The sequence below is a fragment of the Hemitrygon akajei genome, chromosome 31 (assembly GCF_048418815.1).
Source record: "Hemitrygon akajei chromosome 31, sHemAka1.3, whole genome shotgun sequence".
Lineage (NCBI taxonomy): Eukaryota > Metazoa > Chordata > Chondrichthyes > Myliobatiformes > Dasyatidae > Hemitrygon > Hemitrygon akajei.
Window position 1 is genome coordinate 27,874,732 of NC_133154.1, and position 24,357 is coordinate 27,899,088.

Genomic DNA, 24,357 nt, shown 5'->3' on the forward strand with positions numbered 1-24,357 from the left:
GGATCCAATATCTACGTTCATCCACACATATATATCCTGATTCCTATTATTGCAGTTACATTGATTTGGCTAATTGGAAAGATTACTGATTTACTGATGCATTTATGTTGTGGTTAAATGTAGCATCTACGTTACTTAACAAATCTATCAGCTAAAACTATTCACTCAACTTATATACAGCAATAACCTGCTGGAGGAACTCAGTGGGTCAAACAGCATCTGTGGTAGGAAAGGAATTGTCTACATTTTGGGTTGACACTCTGTGCTGAGGACACTTCCATCAGTTCTAATACATGATCTTGACCCAGCACCAATAATCCCTTCTCCCCCATCCCCACGAACAGATGCTACTCAACCCACTAAAAATTCCTCCATCTTCCCTCTTGTTCCAGATTCCAGCACCTGCAGTATCACGTATCTCTGCTGAATGTTCATCCATTCTCGCATTTCAGCTTCCAGTTGTTCGTTGCTGGTGGTCAGAATGTAGCAGCCAGAGGGAGATGACAAGTTCCCCATCAGGCTCTGGGAGGAAACTCTGCTGGTGAGACAGGGATCCACAGAACACAGAGCAGAGTGGAGGAAGGCCACATTATCAACACAGTGTCAGTATTGAATAGAGCTGACCGTTGACCCAGAACACTGAACCAGCAGTTAAGGAGGATGTGGGAGCTGACATTCTGTGCCAGGGAGAGTTTGATGAATGATAAACACAGCTCCTTATAATTGATAGTTCAGGTAATTGTGGTACAGTGTGGACAGGCATATCAGGGGATTGAAAACACATGGATAAGAAATGGATACGAGTGAGCTTTATGTCCATGGGCTGTGGGAAGGTATTCAGTGGTTGGGGTGGAGGAAATAGCTGGTGTGGGAGAATGTTGATAGGCTCTGGGAGGGAATTCAATGGGGGGGGGAAGAGTGGCCGTGGGCTACAGGAGAGTATTCATTAGGTGCGGAAATGCTGGTGATGGGGGAGTGTCTGTGGGCTGCAGGAGGGGATTCAGTGTGTGGGGAGTGTTGCTAATTGAGAAGAGTCTGTGGACTGTGTGAGGGGATACAGTAGGTAGGGGAGTTGGTGATGAGGGAGACAGGCTGTGAGAGGATTCAATGAGTTGGGGGGAAGAGTTGGTGATGACAGAGAGCGTACATGGAATGTGCAAAGTGATTCGGTGGGGGGTGGGGAGTTGGTAATTGGTAATATTGTGCATGAGCTGTGGGAGGAGATTTGATGGGGGGAGGAGTCAGTGATGGGAGAGAGTGTCTGTGGGGTGTGGGAGGGGATTTAGTGAGGGGGGGTGAGTGTGCATGGACTGTGGTAGGGGATTAAGTCAGTGAGGAGAGTGAGTCATGGGTGAGAGTGTCCGTCGGCTGTGTGAGGGGATTTAGTGAGTGGGACATAATTACACTGGCTCAGTCACATCCCTGGGGTTTTGAGATTCACCAGCTGGAATCTGGCCCCACTTCAAATGTTTCAGCATGTGCCTCTGATATCCGGCTAGGGATTGGATGTGGAATGTGTGTGGTGGACAATATTTGGGGTCCAGTTCATTGATCAGACTGTGGAGGGGAGTGGTTGGAAGCTGCTGGGATGTCAGAGGATTGGTGTTGTGGTCACATTTCTAAATGTATGCATTTTTTGACTGCTTTCCTGCTATGGATACAATTTTGCCACAGCACCTACCACAGTTACCTGCTCTGAAATAATCTCCGCAGTCTCCTTATGAATTTCATGAAACTCGATTCTGTTGCTTCTTCATATTTCTTCTTCAGGTACTCGTACCTCTGTCGAGCCCTTTCTGCATCCTCGTTCCTGCCTTCAACTTTGTATTTCTTCATCTCACTCCCCATATGCTCCATGGCTTCCTTCAGCTCCTCCACGCTGCACATTTTACCATCGTCAATCCTCTTCTTGATCTGCTCCATGATCTCCTTATCCCTGCATTCCTCAAATGCCTTCCTCCTCTCCTCCATCTTCTCCCTCTCATGTTTCACTCTTGAGAGCTCCTCTTCCAAAGCTGACAAAAGGGGCAAAGGATGAATTGGTTAGTCCATGCAGAGAGTGGTGAAGGGGTAATTTCTCGAGGTGTGTGTGACAAGACATTGAGAGGGAGCTTTACTCACTGTTCAATCTAAGACAACACACAGAAAATGCTGGAGGAACTCAGCCAGTCAGGCTGCATCCATGGAAATGAATAGACAGTCAACGTTTCACCTGAGTCCGTATTTCAGGACTGAGGAGTAAGGTGGAAGATCCCAGAATAAAAAGGTGGGGAAAGGGGAAAGATACTAGTTGGAAGGTGATAAGTGAATGCAGGTGGTTAAAGAAGGTCAAGAGCAGGAGAGGAAACAATCTGATTGGCGAAGAGAGCGGACTATCGGAGAAGGGGAAGGAGGTGGAACCCAGGGGTTAGTAATAGGCAGGTGAGAAGAAGTAAATTGTCAGAGTGGAGAAAAGAGGAGGGAGTGGGAAAAATGTGTTTACCAAATCGATATTCATGTCATCAGGTTGGAGTCTTCCCAGATGGAATATAAGGTGTTGTTCTTCTACTCTGAGTATCACCACTTCTTGGCACAAGAGGAGGCTATGGACCGATATGTCATAACAGGAATTGTAATTGTAATTAAAATGTTTGGCCATTGGGAATTCCTACTCGTGGCGGATAGTGCGGAAGTGCTAAACAAAGCAGTCCCCCAATTTACAATGGGTCTCACCAATCTAGAGGCCGCATAAGGAGCACCAGACACAATAGAGACCCCAGCAGATTTGCAGGTGAAGTATTGCCTCACCTGGAAGGACAGCCCTGAAAGGAGATGGGGAAGGTGTATGGGCAGGTGTAGTACTTAGACTGCTTTCAGGGTTAAGTGCTGGGAGGATGATATTTGGGAATCGGGTTGGGGGGGGGGCGGCTGGTAGAGAGATGAATGGATAAAGGAATTGTGGAGCGAGCAATCCCTACAGAAATTGGAGGAAGAGGGTGGTGGAGATATGTTTATTGGCAGGATCCCTTTGGAGATGGTGAAAGTTGCAGAGGATGATGTATTGGATGCGGAGACTCCTGGGGTGATAGGTAAGGATAAGAGGAACCCTATCACTGTTATGCCTGCGGGAAGATGGGGTGTGGACCCCAGCTCCCCAACTACCATAAGTACCTGTCCCTCTCCAGGCAGAAGCCACACATAGCTGACACGTGCATTCCTCTCTCTGCGGTGGGTGTCCCAAACCCACCAGCTTGTTCCATCTCCAACACAATTCTAACCCCAGGATCAGTGGTGGAGGAATCCTCAGAGAACTAAGGGGAATCTGGGCTTGTTGGTGACCACAGGGGAGGGACACTCTCAACATCAGACTGAAGGATGGCCTCATTGTTCTTGGCTTTGGAAGTCCATACAGAGCCACATTCTAAGGTAGAGAGGAGCAGCTCTCCTCACCGCAACCCTTCGCACAGTCTCTGAACCCTAGTAAGCAAGTCCAGGTAAGATATTCCTCGTTCAGAAATGGGCAGCTCTTGGCTTACTCTGGAGTCTGAACAGAAAACACAACCTTTATGGTCTACATCCTCCTTGTTACCCCATTCACTGCCCCAGCAGCAACACCAGGCAGTCCCCCAACCACTGGAGCACCCTTACTCTGCCCCATGAGAGGGTTTGGTGTCCCACGGCCTTTTTCCATTTCCATCACCCACAACCGAGATCAGGGTAAATGCTGGGGTCCCACTCCTGCAGTCATCTTCCCACCATGTAGCCTGTGTTTCTAATCTACACTATCAAACTCCTCTCTTATTCCATGGTATTCTCCCTTGTTTCGGCATAATACACCAGGTTTTGGATCAAACTATTGCACTTTCCATTTGTATAACTGTAGGCATTCTGCTCGAGTTCCACTGATATCATATGCCAAGCCCTTCGGTTTTCTCTGCACCTATATCTCTTCAACAAGGAGTACCCACTCCTCACTGATTACCCCTACTCCAGCCTCAAATCTACCTTCTACTCTTGGGCACCCCACTCTGGATTTCTGTTGATGTTCTTCGAGAGACCCAACACCAACTTCTTCATGTGAACATGTCCAAGAACATCGGCACACCCCTCCCTGATCTCACTATGACTTTGGACCTTCTGATGAACTCTGAGCTGAAGTACCCAGCAGGAGTGTTTCACATTTTTAGTTTTCAGACTCAAAGAGTTAATTTTAAATCTACGAATAAACACTGACCAAAATGTCTTCAGCATTTTGTATATTTTCTCACCAGAGACACGCTTTTGTTCCTCCGTCAGCCGGCTGTCCATTTTCTGTACCTGGTCTAGATGAGGTTTTTCTTTTTCCAGGAAGTGGGTGAGGACAGCACACCCCTACAGAGAAGAGAAGATACAATCATTCATGTCCAACTCTCTCTCATCACAGCAGTCCACAGGAGACCAGTGACAGGCTCTCCCCATCAAATAACTAGTGCTGGGGACTGTTACAAAATTAAGGAGCTCCTCTTACCAATCTACAGGAAACTAGTAAAACCACAACTGGAAACGACGCACAATTTATATCATGGCTTTGAATGAAGGCAGAGTTCTTTCTTTTTTTCAATGACAAAAGGCTAAATAGTAAAAATGACACACACTGGTGACAAAGAGTAGAGAGCTAGGTTGTATGAATGGACAAGTATCAGGCAAATCGAGCACAATGTGGGATAATACAAAATATCCATTATGGCAGAAAGATAAATAGTAGTATATTATCCAAATGGGAGAGTTTGTGAGGTTCTGAGATGTAGAGGGATCTGGGCGTCCCAGTGCAAGATTTGCAAAACGTTTGTGTTCAATTAAGTGGAAGAGATGGATGTGTAACAAAAGTAGGAAGGAAATACTTCAGTTATATCAAGTTTTGGTGATATTACATCTGGGATATGGACTGTATAGGTCTACTTTAACATTAATACACTGGACACAGTTTAGAGATGGGTTTTAGACTGATACCTGGAAGGACAGATTACCTTTCTCAAGAAGGTAGGACTGGCTCGGTCTAGACACTTCTGTGGGAAAGCCCAGAATTAGGAGTCACGGACTGTATGGATAGTGTAGGAGAGAAGGTCATGAGTCACAAAGCTGAGTTGGATGAACAGGTAGCTGGATCAATGGAGATATGAGAAAAGCATTTTTCTCTCAATGCATGATTAGCTTTTTGAACTCTCCATTGAAGCACAGTGGAAGCAGAGAGTTAGGATTTTTAAGGGAGAGATTGGAAGGCTCTTGAAAACTAGGATTAAAAGATAATTCCCACAGCCCCATTACTGACTCTCCAACCACTGAATCCCTTCTCGCATCCCACGAACATCTCCCCATCACAATCTCTCACTACCCATGAAATTCCTTCCCACAGCCCCACAGGCACTGACCCCACCCACTGAAAATCCTGCCACAACCTATAACACTCATTCCTCGATTATAGACCCAATCTACCCAATTAATCCCATTCCAGATGATACGGAGAGCAGAAATCAAATTCAATTTTGTTGGGTTAATGGAAGGCAGAGGGGGGAGTTTTCTGAATCCATGTACGGCAGGGGAAGGAAAAGCTATTAGAATTGAAAAGTAAATGTCTTGCTGTAAAATATTGAACACACCTCTATCTCATTCTTAGTCTTTTCTTTATACTCCTTGATGGCCTTATCAAGATCCTTCTTCAGCTCCTGGAAGCCACCAGGTCTCAGGTAATGTTCAGATGTCAGGTTTTGTTTTATTGATGACATTACGTTTTTTAGATGTGTCTCAAATTCCTCTCGTGACTTCTCCTTGATCTTGGCCTTGAGAGACTTGTAATTAGAACTCATTGTCTCCTGGGAATGAAGGAAAGATGTACAGTAAACTAGGAAACAAAGTATTGTACACTGACCAGTGTCTCACAGTCCCTCTCTCTCAGTGGTATATCTGCATACCAACTATATCTCTGAGTTGCTCTCTCTCAGGGAGAGATCTGTACACTGACCACTGTCTCTCAGTCAGAGATCTGTACACTAATAATATTTCTGACTCACTCTCTCTCAGGGAGAGATCTATACACTGATCGGGAGTGATCTGTATACAAACCAGTGTCTCTCCGCCACTCTCACTCAGGGAGTGAACTATACTATCCGGTGCCTCTCAGTCCTTTATGTTCAGGATGATACAGTATCTATGCTCCTTGTCTCTCACTCTTAAGGGTTGGATCCAGGGACTGTTGTACAGTTGAGACAGTTGGAAATCACTGAAGATTAGAAGCTCACCTCCAGCTGTTCGATGTGTTTGTCACTGTTGTTCATACATCTTTTGTGGAAGATATTGAATGCCTCTTTGCTCTTCATATGGTAATACTCTGTGAGTTTGCTCATAGTAACATCATCAGATTCTGAGAATTTTTTCATTTCATCATCAAAGAATTTCAGGGCTTCATCTACTGCTGCTTGGTTTTCCACCTCCATTAACTTGGCAACACAGCTCTCCACACACGGTAGGACCCCATCTGCTATCATGTCCACGTACATTTTGGTCAATTCAACAAATCCTGTGTGGGAAATTTCTGGAGGTCAGTGCCTGGGGATCTGATCACACTCTCAATTCCCGCTCTCCATATCACAATGTACCCAACCCACTCTCATTCACTTCCAATGGGATCCCATTCCCCCCAATTCTCTCCCATCATGCATACTCCCAATAAGACTCCACCCCTTTCCTATTCAATCCCACAGTCCATGCTCACAAAGGGACCCGAACCCTTCTCATTCAGTCCCCCAGACTATATTTCCAATGGGACCCTACCCCTTTCCCATTCAATCCCACAATTTATATTCTTAAAGGGATCCCACACCTCCCCGTTCACTCATAGTGAATTCCATCTCTTTACATTCACTCCTACCCTCTACACATATGCTGGTATCCCACACCATCCCACTCATTCCCAATGGGATCCCAACACCTTCCCATTCACTTCCCTTGTCCACACTTCTAATGGCATCCATATCCCTTCCCATTCAGTCCCACTGTCCATATTCCCATATACTCTGATAGTATGTTCCTATTCCAGGTGAGTGTTTCAGGCCAAGAGCTTTCACCAGGGCTGGAAAGGAATATGATAAATCAGGATAGGAAGGTGGGAGAGAAAGAAATCCAAATTGTCAGGTGATAGGTGAAACCAGGATAGGAGGAGAGGGGTGAATTGGGAAGTCGATTAGTGAAAGTGATAAAGAGCTGGAGTAGGGGGATGTGATAGGAGATGACTGAAGATCATGGAATAAAAGAAAGAGAAGGAGCAACAGAGGGAAGTGATGGGCAGGTAAGACATTTGAGAAATCTATCTTCATACCATCAGGTTGGAGACTACCCAGACAGAATACAGCCTGGCCCCCTTGGGGCAAAAGAGGCCATGGACAGACATGTTGAAATGGAATGGGAAGTAGTATTGAAATGGGTGGCCACAAGGAAATCCCACGTTTTGTAGCGGATAGAGTGAAGGTGCTCAACATGATTGCATGAGCATTGATTTCTTAAACTCTAGTAATTCCCCCCCCCCCCCACTCATTTCCTTCACCATTCCCCATTCTTTCTTCCCTCTCACACCTCTTTTCACCTTTCCATCACCTGCTTCCGGTGCTCCAATCCCTTCCCCTTCTTCCATGGTCTTCAGTTCTCTCCTATCAGATTCCCCCTTCTCCTGCCTTCAACCCTTTCACCAATCGACTTCCCAGCTCCTTTCTTTACCCTTGCCCCTCTCCCAGTTTCACCTATCACCTACCAACTTGTATTTTTTCCTCTTGCACCCTCCCCCATCTTCTTATTCTGATTTCTCCCCTCCCTTTCCAGTCCCGATGAAGGGGCTTGGCACGAAACATCAACTGTTTACTCTTTTCCATAGGCGTTCCCTGGCCTGCTGAGCTTCTCCAGCATTTTGTGTGTGTTGCTTTGGATGTCCAGCATCAGCAGATTTTCTCATGCCAGGTTAGTGTGTTATACTGAAGAGAGGTGGTGAGGTTTTGCCCAGTTACTCACTCCTGCCCGTGACCAGCTGACCCCCAACAACTCTCTTGACTTTCTTGTGGGTGTGAATGTAATTGATGAGTTTCTGCCGCTCCGTAACAAAATCCTCATCCAGATCCTTGTCCTCCAGTTCCTGGAGCTGCTTGAGTTTCTTCCAGAGTGTGGGAGTGCGAAATGCAAAGCAGCAACGTGAGGGGAAATTATCACGGATACACCTGCGGAGTTCATTATATTTCTTGTCCTGCTCATTGATCTCACCTGTAAAATAGAACCAGGAATCAGGCAGGAATCACCCTTACTGAGTCTGTTCCAAACGTGGTGACTGTTATCCACAGGGCTGTGGAGAGGAATAGGGGAAGGACAGGAAGGAAACAGAGGGGAGGCAGTTTGCAAGGTGTGATAGTGGGACAGGATGTGTGAGAGGGGCATCAAGTGCATTGTAGTTGGGTGATGGATGACTTGTCATGGAGGGGGATGATGTGACATTGAAACGGTAGTTGAGGGTCATATTGATTGAGAGGTGTGTGTGTGTGGGAGAGTGACACCCTGCCAATGAAATGAAACTCTGATGGGAAGGAGGTGTCAGCTGGGTGGGAGTGGTGCATTTATATCATCAAACCAGAGGACAGTGTACATTGGTGTTAAGTTAATGCAGGGAATTGTGAGGTAATGTGAATGTGAACAGGGCAGGAATGCAGAGTAAGTGGGGAAATGAGAGATGTGAAGGGGCCGGGAGACCCTAGAGTGTTTGTGCACAGATTCTCAAAGGTAAAGATTGCCCCTTCCTCTCCCACCCCTCAGACATTGACTTCAACCCTGCTCCTTTCCTTCTCTGGCCCCTTTCCAAGTTTGCCCTATCTCCTCAGAGACTGGTACAGCCACATACTCACTGTCCTTCAGTTGCAGATTGTGCTCCAGGTACTCATTTGGAGTCACAGGTTTTCCATCGATCTCTAGCTCCAGAGTGAAATCACGAATCAACCAAACAAATTCAGGGAAAAAACGGACAAAGTCCCAACTGTCACAGTCATCGGGCTGGGACTTCATCTGGATCAGCTTAGACTGTTCAGTCACAAAACTGGAAGCAATATCAAGGAAAAGGAATGAAGGGTTGGCAGGAAGATAGTGAGGAATGTCATTCACTGTTCAGATCTGCCCCGAGACAGAGACACTAGTCAGTGTACAGATGTGTGTGTGTGTGTGTGGGAGAGGGGGAGAGAGGGAGGGGGAGGGAAAGAAAGAAATATATATATGATATGCTTGTCATTATGGAGATATCTCACTGAGAAAGACAGACAGACACACTGGGCAGTGTACAGATCTCCCTCTTGGCAAGATGGACTGAAATAGTGATCAGTGTACAGATCTCCCACTCAGAAAGAGGGTGACAAAGAGACTGCAGTCATTGTGGAGTTATCTCCCTGAGAGAGAGGGTCTTGATGAGTAAAAGGCAAAGCTGCTGGTAATTGGGAGCCCTGGATATCTAGGAATATTGTAACTTTGCTGAAGAAAACAGGAGGTGTCTTGATCCAGATACAAGTAGTTGGGATCAAGTGAACCATTGAATATATATATAGAGGATGCCGGAGTAAACTCAAGATGGAGATTTAGAGGGCAAAAGGGAGAATGAGGTGACTTTAGTTACGAAAATTAAGGAGAATTCTGAGTGATTTTACAAATATATTAATGAAAGAACAGTAACATGGGAGTGAATAGGGCCCCTGAAAGAGCAAGTTGGAAATGTATTTGTGGAAGTGCTGGAGATGGGCACAGTTCTCAAGCATTATTTCCCTGTCACAGAGGACACTGAAGAGGAGTACCAGCAAGTGCAGTGGGGTCTCAGGCTACGTCCACACTAGACCGGATAAATCCGTAACTGAAGCTTTTTTTCTTCGTTTTTACCATCCGTCCACCCTAAAATGGTGTTATCGTCCCCCGAAAACGGAGATTTTCAGAAACACTCTGTGTGTGTGTGTGTGTGTGTGTGTGAGAGAGAGAGAGAGAGAGAGAGTGAGTGTGTGTGTGTGAGAGAGAGAGAGAAAGAGAGCGAGCGAGAGAGTGTGAGAGTGTGTGAGAGAAAGAGAAAGAGAAAGAGAGAGGAAGAGAGAGAGAGAGAGAGAGAGAGAGAGAGAGAGAGAGAGAGAGAGAGAGAGAGAGAGAGAGAGAGAGAGAGAGAGAGAGAGAGAGAGAGAGACTATCGATGTTATGGTTTCTTTGCAGCTTGTTTTGAATATACAAGGACGCTGCCTGCTTGTGAGTTTCTGCAGAGACAGAGAGAGCTATGAGTTGCTCGTGAGTCCTCATGGTGACGGAGGGCGGTGTTAATTGATGGACAGCTGGTGTTCAGCATGCTTGGATAAACACAAGGTCAGCCGGTTGTCTGACAGACACACACAGATTTGGACACCGGATGAGTTTTGTGTGCCCACAGAAAGGTGGGTTTTGAAGGATCGATCAGGAGAATCGATCAATGGCTCTCGCAGTGTGAAAAGGGGTGACTGGTGGAAAGTGTGTCCAACCCTCGCCTGGGTGGATAACTTTACCACAGGAAACGGTCTCCTTTTTGTGGTCACATTCGGTGACTTCAAAGGATTTCGGAGGACAACGGAGGATCGACGGCATCGGCTTACTCAGACAGCCACAACACCTCTCAACTCAATAACACGAACTGAACTGACTTCATTTACTTAACATCGTAAGACTGTATCCATTATCTCCTAAGCTTGAAGAAGCTTGGCTTTTATATTTACACTTATACTTGCATAAGTTCTGCTAACATGTTTGATTTATCTAATTTTTATATTACTGCATTGCGTAGTTACTAATAAAATAGCTTTAGGCAACAGCAATACCAGACTCCAGGTGTGTTCCATTTTTGCTGGTTCTTTTGACCCGTTACGGGGTACGTAACAGTAGAGTTACGTTTCGGAAGGACTATTCAGTGAAGGACTTTTACATTGTTTGCAGGGGCTCCGGTTACCTTTGCACAACAGAAGGAGCTCAGAGTAGAGGTGCAGGATTCCCTTAAAGGGACTTACATGTAGAGAGGATAGGGGTGTGCAGAAAGATTTTAGCATGCTGGCGTTCATCAGTTAGTGTGCTAAGTTTGAAGTGGATGGTTACACTTTGATTGTACGGACTGTTGGTGCGGTTACACTTGGAGTACTGTGTACAGTTCTGACTATGCAGTTATAGCAAGGATGTGATTAAACCAGAAAGAGAGTAAAAGAAACATTTGAAGGAGGTTGCCAGGAGTCAGGGAACGGAGTGACCTTTATTCTTTGGAGCATAGAAGATTGAAGAATGATATCACAGCTGTAATAACAAACTCATGAAGGGCATTGATACGGTCAGTGGTCTTTGTTTGCAAGGTTGGGGAAATGAAAACTACTGGATATAGTATTATGGTTAGAGTGAAATTATTAATAGGAACCTGTGATGTCATTTTTTTATTGACAGAGGGTGGTGATTATATTGAACCAGCCAGCAGACGAAGTGGGTGAGGCGCGTACATGAGACACATTTACGAAGTATGTCGACAGATATGAAGATGACAAGAACTCAGAGGGATATGGGAACGTGCTGGAAAGCTGGATCAGCTTGAGAATACATTTTAGTCAGTATGGGCAAGCATGGCGGACAGGATACTTTCCGTACTGTAAAACTCAATGGCTCTGTGATTGAGAGACAACAGAGTACAGATATATGCCAAAAGAAAGGGACAGAGAAACATCAGTCCATGCACAGATACCCCACTGAGAGAGACAGGGACTGAAATAAACTGATCAGACTACATTATCTCCCTAAGAGAGTAGGTCTGAGAGACATCAGTCACTGTGCAGACATTCCTGAGAGAGGAACTGAGAGACATTGGTCATGTGCAGATAGTCCTGAGAGAGGGGAACTGAAAGACACTGTACAGATACCACCCTGAAAGGATACTGTAGGTCTTGCAGAGATTGCTGGTCAATTTGATTTTTACCATTGTAAATGAGGACGCTGCTCAGAAGGATGGCCAGTGTATAGATGGAATTATCATTGTGGCTGTCTCCCTGCAGGTAGAACAGAGCAGATAGTGAGAGCTTTTGCTCAGAGATGAGTCGAATAAATAAGCATCCCATTTCTGGACATTTCTTGCTCAGTGTTTACAGAGGTTGGTGGGTGAGGCTTCACTCCACAGCATCCTTCCTGTCAATGCCACCAGTGGCAGGTGTATGGCCAAGGGAAGCCTTACAGACTGAGTCTCGACAATTGCTCACCACCACGGTGCTGAGAGAGAGCACATTCTCATGGCACCTTATCATCCTTTTCATTTGGGAGGATGGGGATGGGAATTGGAGTGGGTGGGACAGGAAACGGTGTGGGTAATAGACTTGTATCACATATAGTTCCAAAGGAAAATATGGCAGAATTGCTCCCTGATGCTCAGCGTGAACCTGTGCTGACAATGTTAGTTAATCAACAAATTAATTCAGTTTTACATTAAGCATTTAACCATCCAAACTGCCTGTGGTGAGATTTGAACTCTGGTCTGTGGATCATTCCCCTGTCTGTGGGTTACCCATTTGGTAATGAAACTACTGTTCTGAGGAGAAGAATAGTTGTGAGGGATGGACTGACCTTCTCAGGATCTCGCAGACCCTCGGTGTCCAACAACAGGAGGACCTCATTGGGTCTTTGAGGGTGGGATTGACACCACATCCAGGTTCCTTTGGTGTGAGCCTGGACGGTTGAATCCACTGAGAATCCTGCAGAGGGGAGAGACAGAGATATAGAGAGGTAAACTTTGCAAGAACATAAGTGGATCTATGATCTTCTATAGCCCAATGACATGCAGTTTCTTAGTACCCAATCCCTAGTTAGTGAGGGTTAGGTAGAATTGTTGGGAACATGTGAAGAATAAAATTGGATTGTTATAGGATTCGTGAAAAAGAACAATTGATGGTTGGCGCAGAGTCAGTTTTATGGCAAGTAACTCTGGTCGCCATTAACAAGACCAGTGTGCTCTCTGCATCCGAAATATGTAGCAAGAATGCAGTATAAATTCCCCAGATGTCTCTAGATCTATTGTCCAAAACAGTGATGGGAACACCAAGATAAATGGATGTCTCCAGTACATCTCCCACTACTGACAGCTTGACAATGCAAGTGTGCTCTGTGTGTCCCAGGTCTCAGGAAAACTTCTGCAAGACAGATAATAAACAGAGGTGAAAGGTTAGAGGTGGAAGTTTACAGCCACTGCCCTTACCGTTCTTGTCTCCTGCGAGACAGTTCATGAGGTAGGACTTCCCTGTACGAGCAGCACCAACCACAGTCACAACAACCATTGGAACCTCAAAGGACTGGAGGACCCTCAGAGCCTCTGGGTTAAGTTGCAGCTTCCCGTCCTTGTTAAAAACTAGCTGCAAGGGGTTCTCCATCTTCTGTTTGTTGGCATCAGGGTCCCTGTTTACCGACATCAGACAGTCCTTTCCCGAACTGTCTACAAAATCAGAGCAAGGGAATCACACGCTGATTGAATCAGAGTAAACGGAATTGACAAAATACAGAGCACATCATCAAAACAGCTGCATCTCAATCCTGAGCCCCTGGAGTAGATCCCAAACATTATTTTATACACTGGAATCTGTTACCTACAGTACATACCAATCCCAAATACCATGGATTGTAACCCAGCCTCTACATCACTACTGAGATCTGTTATTTTATATATACTCCCTCTGAACACCTAGAATAGATTATGGCCTATAACACACACCTAGGAATCTGTTATTCAACATATAATCTCTCCAAATCCATGCCTTTAAAGCACTCCCAATGATCTGCTTATTTACTAAATAGAAAACTCCAAACCCCTGGATTACGTCTCAGGATGTAGCTCACTCCTGGGAGTCTGTTGTTGTACAATATAAAACCCCAGCCAGGGAATCTGCTGTGATATTGCCATGGTCCTGACTGAACAGCAGCAGGCATCCAGGATCCAGCCCTCCAATTCCCCAGAGTATGATTAACTGCCACTGTCCCTCAGAGACTCAGACTGCCAAGTATTGCCTGCCACATTCCTTCATGAAAAGTTTGTACTTAAAGGCCTCACGCTGAGCACTCAGTGCTCAATCATGGAAGTTTCATTTCCAGTACTACTGTTTCTGATTTTTGTCTTTGGATTTTGTTTGTATCATCTTGTTTATTTTGAGTCTGAATTCATTCTGGACCTTACTCTGCACTTGGGTTAACCACCATCCATAGGTCTCGTGTTACAGCATGATTGAGACATCGTGACCTCAGCAGAGTACGAATGACTGTGTTGGTGCTGCTTCGTGCACCCACGCTGAGCTCAGCAATTTTATCAATATTGCCTCTAACTTCCACCATACACTTAATTTAACTTGGTCCATCTCTGACACCTCCCTTCACTCTTTTGCTCTCCCTGTCTCCATATGTGGAGAGAAACTGACAGCCAACATCCTTTATAAACCTAGTGATTCTCGACTTTACTTTTTCAGTGGCTCAGGTGCAGTGAGTGTTACTGTCAGAGGCGTACGGAATTTGGGAGAGACAGTATAGAAGGAGCAGATTTGGGTGAGGCCAATCTTTCTCGGCTTCACAGACATGGTAAGTGTTGGCGTCAGAGGCCTAAACTCAGATGCAAATAAATGAAGATGGGGTCACGCAGAGTGGCTAATATTGGAGTGTGCCAGAGATAGAGTGGGAAGGCTTTGGCTTTACTGGCAAGAAAAAAATCTGCAGATGCTAGTCATCAAAGCAACACACATAAAATGCTGGAGGAACTCAGCAGGCCAAGCAGCATCTATGGAAAAGAGTAAACAGCCAACATTAAAGTCAGGCACTGTGGTAGTGATCGGGGACTCATTAGGAGTCAGAAAGGAGATTCTGTGGCCGCAAAAGAGACACCAGGATTGTGTGTACTCTAGGCTGCTAGGGTCCAGGATGTATTGGAATGGCAGCAGGATATTATCTGGGGGAGGCTGAACAGCCAGAGCTTGTGGTGCATATTCACATCATTGACAGAGGCAGAAAATGGAAAGAGATCCTACTTAGTAAGTATATATAGTTAAGAAAGAGGCTGAAGAGAAGGATCTCCAAGGTACTAATCTCCAGATTACCAGCGGTGTCATGGCTAGAGCAGGTAGGAATGGGGTGATACCAGGGATAAATGAGCGGCTGAGGAGATGGTGCAGGGGGTAGGGTTTCAAGTTCTTGGATCATTAGAATATTTTCTAGGGAAGGAGTGACCTGTACAAGAGGAGTGGGTTACACCTGAACTGGAGGGGAACCAATATCATGCTTTGATGTGGAGAATGTGAGTGAGGTACTCATTGAGTACTTTGCTTCAGTATTTACCAAGGAAAAGCACAGAGAGGACCAGGAGATCAGAGCTGTGTGCATAAATATGTTAGGGCATTTAGAGGTTAAGGAGGAGGAAGTGTTGGGTCTCCTAATGAGCATTAAAGTGTTATCCCCTGGATCTGATGGGATTTACCATAGGATATTAAAGAAGGCAAGAGGCGAGATTGCTGGTGCCTTGACCGGTATCTTCATGTCATCTCTAGCCACAGGTGAGATCCTGGAGGACTGATGAGTGGCTAATATTGAATCTCTATTTAAGATGGGAACAAAGGAAAATCCTGGGAACTATGGACCAGTGAGTCTCATGTCAGTTGTAGGGAAATTGCTGGAGAAAATACTTTGGGATAGCATTTGGAAACTCATGGCATAATTAGAAAGCGCCAGGCAACACACACAAAATGCTGAAGGAGCTCAGAATGCCATGCATCTATGGAAAAAAAAGTACTGTCAATGTTTTAGGCCAGGACCCTTCGGCAGGACTGAAGAAAAAAAGAGTAGATTTAAAAGTTGGGGAAGGGGAGAGAGAAACTCAAGGTGATAGGTGAAAGTGGGAGCAGGAGGGATGAAATAAAGAGCTGGGAAGTTGATTGGTGAAAGAGTTACAAGGCTGGAAAATGGGAATTCTGATAGGTGAGGATAGAAGGCCATGGTAAAAAGAAAAGTGGGGGGGGGGAAGGAGCACCAGATGGAGGTGATGGGCAGGCAAGGAGATTGGTGAGAGAGGGAAAAGGGGTTGGAGACTGGTGAAGGAGAAGGTAGTGTTGGGGGCATTACTGGAAGTTCAAGAAATTAATGTTCATGCCATCAGGTTGGAGGCTACCCAGACGGAATACAAGGTGTTGTTCCTCCTACCTGAGTGTGGCCTCATTGCGACAATCGAAAGGGGCCATGGATTGACATATAGGAATGGGAATAGGAAGTGGAATTAAAATGGATGGCCCAATGTAGATATGGAGACCATTTCGCTGAGCACCTACACTCTGCCTGCCAGAAGAAGTGGGATCTCCTGGTAGCCACCCATTTTAATTTCACTTCCCATTCCCATGCCGATACGTCCATCCATTGCCTTCTCCACTGTGATGAGGCCACACTTAGGTTGAAGGAACAACACCTTATATTCAATTTGGGTAGCCACAAACCTGATGGCATGAACATGGATTTCTCAAACTTCCATTAGTGCACCCCCACAACTTTACCAATTGCCATCCCCTTTTCTTCTCCACACCTTATCTCCTTGCCCGCTCATCGCCTCAGTCTGGTGCTCCTCCCTCCTTTTCCTTCTTCTCTGGCCTTCTATCCCTTTCACCTATTAACTTCTCAGATCTTTACTTTATCTTTCCCCCTTATTCTCTCTCCCTTTTTCTCCTTATCTGCCCATCACCTCTCTCTAGTGCTCGTCTAACAGTGCAGATAGATACATCGCAAAGATGAAGCCTTATAAATGGAGGATTACACATCCCAGGGAAGTCAAAGACAGATTAAAAGTAAACGAGAAGGCATACAATATGATAAAATTTAACGTGATACTGGAGGATTGGGATGCTTTTAAACCCAAATAGAAGGGAGCTAAAAAGCCAAGGAGAGAGGAGATAAAATATGAAGGTAAACTAGGCAATAATGTAAAAGAAGATGTTAATTCTTTTTCAGACACAGTGTGTAGAAAGTGAAGATCACCGAGAGTGGATATCAGACCGCTTAAAAGGGCCAACCAAGATGAAATTCACATCCCAACCCTAGTGGTCCTGAACAATTATTTTCCTTCCTGACTGATGTCTCTCCAACATTAGTAAACATTGTAGTGACCTGCGTTCTAATTCACTTCCAGAAGAATTTGAACATAAATTACCTTCTCTAGTTCTGAGGCAGTGATTCAGCATCATTGAAAATGATGCCTCTTTGAGTCCATACATACAGCTCGTGGTCATTCCACTGTTAGTACTCTATATTTGTATTCTAACTTGTTCCAATGATAATACAGGTGCAGATGTTCAAGCCAATGATGCAGTAATGATGCTGACCTGAGTGCTGTACAAGAACATGCCACACATGATGAACCAAATCCTGAGACAAGTATTTGTCGATGTTCTATTTGCTCTGTAGCACCTGTGGGTGCTGGATGTAGGGGCAACAGTATCAGAATTGACAGCAGGCCAAACAAGCTTTGGTTCCTACTTGGCGGCCCAACAAACTGATTATACCTTTCACCAAACAAACCCATTCAGCAGATATTCGAACCTGTCAACTCTGCAACGTCGCCTAAGTTTGGGTCATTGATTATTGTGCCTTCAATAGAGCCACTGGTCAGAATTTAATATAATAGCAATCAGTACATAATAAACATGAGTGATATAACTACCAATATAAGAATTATGATCAAAGGTTATAATGTCTCATGTTAATTCCTATTAATAAATACAATATTTGTCCCTCTCTGATCCACTCCATAGTACCTGCTATTTTCTGGTATAAAATCCAAAATCCAGTTACTTGCATTTGAGAACTTCACAATTTGAACTATAGTGATCTCACCAGAGTTGCTTATGGAGGTAAGGGAAAATACTGGCTCACCTTTCCCACCTCAACTGTCACATTGAAAATTCAGCAGCTGACATTTTGTTTCACACTTCAATTCCCAACCTAGTTTGGTCAGAATAATTTAGTTGATATTAATTAATATGAGACTATCTTCATAAATGTCACTGAGAAGGCAAGATGGCGGCGCGACGCAGTTTGCAGCGGCCACTCCGGAGCTGATTATCTGTTATTTGTGAAGTGGGGTGCCGTGCGCAATCATAATAGATTGAAGACGTACTTGGGAGCACGGAGAAACATCGGAAATCTCCAGGAAGACCTTCTTCGTTGCTGCTGCTGCTGTGAGGTCCGGGATTCTGCTGGGAAGAACAAGCCCCCACTCCTCGGGGTCGCGTTGCCGATGGCCATCGGCGGGGCCGTCTTAATACGCTCGGCAGAGGATGGTGCTCGGAGAAGCTGTGCCGGAGGCTCGGAGGTTCGACGGACTCGGAATCCGCTGCAGTCAGGTCGCTTTCAGTGTGTGCTGCGTCTGCGAGGCTGAGTCGGGCGGCGCCGTGGAAGTCCACAGCGGGGGTATTCCCTTCTGCCGCCGGCGTGGGATGGCGAGTTTGTTGGGACCCTGGGGACTTGTGGAAACTGTGTGGTGATTTCTTTTGAACTTATACTCCTTTAACATCTTTGGACTATTTTTACTGTGCCTATGGTCTTTTTTTTTTATCAATTATGCTATTGTTTGCACTGTTGTAACTATATGTTATAACTATGCGGTTTTGTGCAGGTCTTATAGCTTTAGTTTTTGGTCTTGTTTTTGTCTGGTGGATTTGGAGTGTTGCGCATAGATTGATAATGGTGGTCACGGCGGTGAGGAGGTAAGTCGGGAACGGCGAGAGTCACGGAGACGGGAGGGCTGGAAAGTGGAAGTGGCTTCACAGACGGGAAGGGAGGAATGGAAGGTAGGAGGGCTGGCAGAGAAAATGGAAGCCGGGGCTCGACGATATATTCCACAGTTCTGTCCAGAAGGATTCTTTCGGACTACCACAGGATGCTCCTCAACAGACTGTTTTTAGCCTCTAGAACAGCAGAAGCGGCCTCCTCCGCCCCATTCGGCATTGATTTCTCCATCCCATCCAGCTCGTTCTCACCGGCCATGCCTTCATAAGACTGAGGATAAACGCCCGCCCCCTCTACCCCTATCTGAGACCGTTTCCACCACTCCATTCGCTCGCTGTTGCCTGACAGAACAGGCTAACCCCTCTCCTCCCCCACCCTTCAGACGGAATGGCTGAGTTCTCAGTTCAAAGACAGTATGACCCTAGTCCATTGTGTGGATGCAGTAAGGAAGAAAGTGACGGGGGCGGGGGGGGGGCACAGAACCGAGGTGTGGGCAAGGGAAAAAGGGTTGCACGTCGCGGGAGTATTGTAGGGGTTAACAGGGAGAGGGACGGGCATGGGAAGGGGGTCAAAGAGACAGGGAGGCTTCCGTATTGGTCAACGGTGCGTCGCCATTGGGTGGTGCCATTTTGTCAATGGGCGATGGCGAGCTGCAGTTCGCCGGTCCCTTGTTGTTATTGGCCATTGTCGAAGCCTTTGCCTTCCCATCCATCACTATCATTTTCTGATTCCCGGCTGCTTACACCCCGCCGCCATAACTTTCCGGGGAAGTCCGCTTGAAGAATCCACACTGGGAACCAGGGAGAAGGGCTGGAATCAGGGGGTGAGGATCTGACCCAGAGGGAGCGCGTCCAATCCCAGCCTACCTCCAAAGCAACCGTTCAATAAGGGGCTCCATCCGCCCAAGCAATCCCGCCGGCGGCCCTTTCTCCCTTCTTGCCGCCTCTCTATTCTGTCTTTCCTAGCTTCCCTTTTTGCTCTATCCCCTCCTCAATCCACCTCCTAGCTCATTCCTTCTTGCCCCTTATCACCCATCCCACACTCCCTCCTTTCCGCCCTTCCTGCGTCACTCTCTCCTACACTGTTACATCCCGACGGTGCTCCCACTCAGCTTGAGGCTCCCAGCGCCACGCTCCTTTCTCGCTGCCTTCAGCAGCATTCCCTCGCTCCTCGTCGTCCTTCCCTCCATCCCAGAGATGTAGCGCCCTAAACTTTCCGAGGATGAGGACAAGAACGAGGAGGATAAAAAGCCCACACACGCTGCCGATGACCATCAGGGTCCTTTTGATCTTTGGGTCGATTTGCACCTCCATCTGACCCTGCGTGGGGAGTTACACAAATCCCAACACTGAGCGGAGGCGAGAGATCAACGTGAAAGGGCGGATTCCCGTCGTAAGGGCGGAATGAATGAGTGAATTTGAAACTGTGGGGTCCTCCTGTGAGTGCGGACGATGGGAGTGAGTGGGAAGTTATGCGTCCCAATGGAAGTGTGTAAGATGGGAGAGAACCGGAGGGGTGCGGTCCTATTGGGAATTTGGACAGTGGGCGTGAACGGGAATGTGTTGTTCCCATTGGGAGTGCGGAAGGCGGGAGAGACGGGAAGGAGTAAGATCCCGTTGGGAGTAGGTGGAAAGGGGTGCGTTCCATTGTTGCTGCGGACGGTGGGAGAGAATAGGAAGAGGCGGGTATGTTTTAATGAGTGATTTATGGGGAGATTTTTTTGTGGAATGTATCAGAGACGGGTGGGCCGTACGGATTCTTGAAAATTCTCACACCCTCGCCATGCCCAGGATCAGGCTGGGTTCCATACCATCGCCTGGTGGCTGAGTTCTCCATTCTGTCTGGCGTGGTGGGAGCTGTTCTCAGAGATGAGAGCCGAGCTCAACAGCGTCATCATGGGCGTGTCCCCCCTAGGCTGTGGGCATATGGAATGAGGGTGGGATCAGAGACGGCTCGAACCCACTTCCAGAAACCTCTTCTCCTAAGCCCGTCTCTGACCCTCCTCCTCCCCAACACCCTTCCGTCTCCGTGAGCCCCACCATTCCCCCCAGCACCTCCCCGTCACCGTGACACTCCTACGTCCTACCCGTCCCCACTCCACCCCCTTTTCCCCATCCCCTCAGTACCAGTAGCTGTGTGAAGACCCTGAGGTGGAATGCGGTCATCTTGGGGATTGAGCGAAAGTTGCAGACGGCCGCCTGGACCTGAATCCCGGGTGTCTCCTGCGGGGATGGGAGGGGGGGGGGAGAGGATGGTCTGCGGTCAGCAAAGGCAACAGAGGAAACCTCCCAAACTGTTCGGATTGTACGAGCTGCGCTCCAGAGCTACCTACAGTTCCCTGCTTTATGGTCCGAGGGAGGGTGTTGTCCAAGGGAGCGCTGGGTGCTGGTGGGCCTGTCGAGGTACGGGGGCAAAGTGCGTAGGGAGAGAAGGAGAGATGGGGATGGGGAGGGAAGCGGCAGATAGGTGTATGGTCGGGTGGGGTCAGTGGGGTGAAGTACGGGAGGGGGGAAGGATTCGGGGAGTAGTCTGGGAGGGATGGAAAGGGAAGAGAGATCGAGCTGCAGAGGGAAGGGCTGATATAGCCAGGGCAGGAGGGGCTGTGGCGGGTGGGGGACGAGTGAGTTCTGGGGACAAATGTAGATGGATTACTTGTCGGGGCTGGAGAGAGGTGGGGATTCGGAGGGCTGGTACGAGGGTCGGGGGAGAGTGTGCAGCATAAATAGTGATGGATCAAGGAGTGGGGGAGGGGATTGTAGGAGTATTGAGGGAGGGAGAAGGCTGTATAATCTGGGAAGGAGGAGCTCGCAGGTTGGGTGGAGAGGGAGGAGAGAGGCGTTCCGGAGCTCCCACCTCCTTCGTTGCCTCTCCTCCTCACCCTCCGCCATTTCCGTGGCTCTACCTCCTCACTCTCCCGTTCTCTCGCCCCGAACCCTCTCTCCTTCCTTGCTGTCCCGCACTTGCTCCCTCTAACCTCTTCCTTGAGGAGATCCTGAATGGCGTCTTTCGGATACTCCATGGGGTCCCTACACTTCAGATTCTTGTTCTGTAGGTGGGAACAGGTCATGTTAGTGTACTCTTTACACACAAAACTCCTCCCTTGTCTGTCTGTAACCTCCCTATCCTTCCCCATAATCCATCACTGGTCGTGTGCAGCGTATCGGGACGCATGGCGGCTTGGTGCGCAACTGCTCTACACATGAAACTGCAGAAGGTCGTGGACATAATTCAGCACATTGTGAAAGCAGTTCCACCTCCACGGATTCTGTCTACAGTACTATCAAAATTCCGACCCACACCGTACATTTTGTCTTCTGTCCCCACCCGCCCCCCGCCCATGGTGCAGAAGTTACAAATGACGCATCCCACCAGGCTCAAGGTCAGCTTCTCTCACGTTGTTATAAAATTATTGAATGGTCCCCTAGTACGATTTCTCTCAATCTCTGGTATATCCTTCTCCTGTTTCCGTGCCTCTCTCTGCGCTGTCTCTCCCCCTCCTCATTTCCCTCTCCATCTCTCCCCCACCCCACTCTCCTCCTTATTTATCCCGGCACGCTATCTTTCTCTCTCTATCCGCCTGTCCCTTAGGCTCCCTACCTACCCCTCCTCAGCCCTTCCCCTGCTTCTCCTCCGTATGTCTTTCACACCTACGTTCTTCCACTCCTCTCCCCTACTCTCTCCACCACCACCTCCCTCATTCGGCGTCCCCATTCTCTTACTCCTCTCTTCCACTTCTTTCCTGCAGTCTCCCTTCCCCATCTCTACTCTCCCTTCCTCCTTCCCTCTACTCGTTCTCCTCCCATTTACGCGCCTTTTCCCATCCCTCAAGAGTGAACCCAGGAAACTCGCCCCTCGCTGCCTGGGACCATTCGAGATTGCGAGTATTATCAACCCCTCGGCGGTCAGACTCAAACTGCCAATGTCTATGCACATTCATCCTACATTCCACGTCTCCCAATTGAAACCGGTATCTGTCAGCCCTTTTGTGCCCTCCTGCCGAACTCCCTCCAGCCGCCCAAATCAGTGACGAACATCGAGCATACACTGTCTGACGAATACTGGATGTGTGCCGGCAAGGCAGAGGCCTCCAGTACCTGGTCGATTGGGAGGGATGCGGCCTGGAGGAGCGCTCCTGAATTCCACGCTTCTTCATCCTGGACCCTTCCCTCATTCGTGATTTCCATTGTGACAATCAGGACAAGCCTGGTGATTCACCTATAGGTTCCCGTTAAGGTTGGCGGGGGAGGGGGGTGAGGTACTGCACCGTCCTGGTCCTTTACTCTTTAGTTTCCTCGACTTTTCTTTGATTGTGCCACGGTTCCGACCGTTAATTTCCCAATTACTCCTAATTTTCTTTGATGACGGCACACCTGGTTTTCATCAGGACCTGCATAAGAAACCGGGCGTTACAAACCCTAGTTACCAGATCGTTGGTCTTTTTCCTGTGTGATAACGAACGTTTCCCGACCTCCTAGAACCATTTGTTCTAAGAGTAACTCCGGTTTCAAGGTTTATCTGTAAGACTCCGCCTTTCTGAGTCAAGGCTCTGTGTTAAGTCTATGAGTCACGGATCCGTGTCAAGGCTCTGTATCAAGGCCCGTGTCAAGGCTCTATATCAGGGCTCCGTGTCAGGATCCCTCTTGCTTGCTGTTCGGCGTTTACACCCGTGTAAGCATCCTGACTCAATCTCCGTGCCTGTGTCCTGCACTTGGGTTCGCCTCATTCGCCACGTTCCACTGCAACAACGATAACCTTCTACACTCTCCACGCCTCCGTCAACATATGCCTCAACCTCAAACTTTCTAATCCGTTCTTCATCTTCCTCATCAAAGTCATTTATAAAAATCCCAAAGGGCAGGGGTCGCAGAACAAATCCCTAAAGGAATATCACTGTTCACAGAACTGCGCGCAGAATACACTCCATCTATTACCACTCACTGCCTTCGACAAGCCAATTCTGATTCCACGTAGCCACGTTTCCATGGATCTCACCACTGCCAACTTTCTGGATCAGCTTTCCATGGATGTACATCTTTCCCGTAATCGGGAAATCAGACTGAACTTAATACTCCAAGAATGATCTAACTGGTGTGTTACGGAGTTGCGAAATCACCTCGTTACACTGGAACTCATTCCGTCAAAAAGTGAACACACCATACGCCTTCTTAGCACCCTATCTTTAAGCGATATATGGATGTGGACCCCAAGATGCCACTGTTTCTCCACATTGCTAAGAATCCTGGCACTAATTCTGTACATCGCTTTTAGGTTTGACCTTCCAAGATGTATAACATCATACTTTCCCTGACTGAACACCACGTGCCACTTCTTAGCCCAGCTCTGCACCCTGTAAATGTCCCGATGTAACCTATTGCAACTTTCTACACAATTCACAACGCGGGTCCACTTCAGGAATTCCAAGCATCTTCCCTCCTCTGCATTGTGGAAGTACACCCACCCCTCTGCCCACCGCCACTATCTCAGACACAGTTTCTGGACTCGCAATGGGGATGGGAAGAACTGCGCATGATACTCCAAGTGCGGCCACATCACGGTATTGTACAA

The 24,357-nt window shown here is 47.3% G+C and overlaps 1 protein-coding gene across 1 annotated transcript; it reads right to left on the reverse strand.

Annotated features, from left to right (window-relative positions):
• Positions 1-1,223: 1,223 nt before the first annotated feature.
• LOC140719033 (guanylate-binding protein 1-like) lies at positions 1,224-13,479 on the reverse strand. The gene is made up of 9 exons (XM_073033386.1): positions 13,250-13,479; positions 12,622-12,749; positions 11,944-12,053; positions 8,892-9,079; positions 8,014-8,259; positions 6,255-6,532; positions 5,616-5,828; positions 4,248-4,350; positions 1,224-2,015 (listed from the first exon to the last, which is right to left on the reverse strand). The coding sequence occupies exons 1-9, from the start codon at positions 13,458-13,460 to the stop codon at positions 1,687-1,689; spliced, it is 1,806 nt and encodes a 601-aa protein (XP_072889487.1). The 5' UTR covers positions 13,461-13,479; the 3' UTR covers positions 1,224-1,686.
• Positions 13,480-24,357: the final 10,878 nt, after the last annotated feature.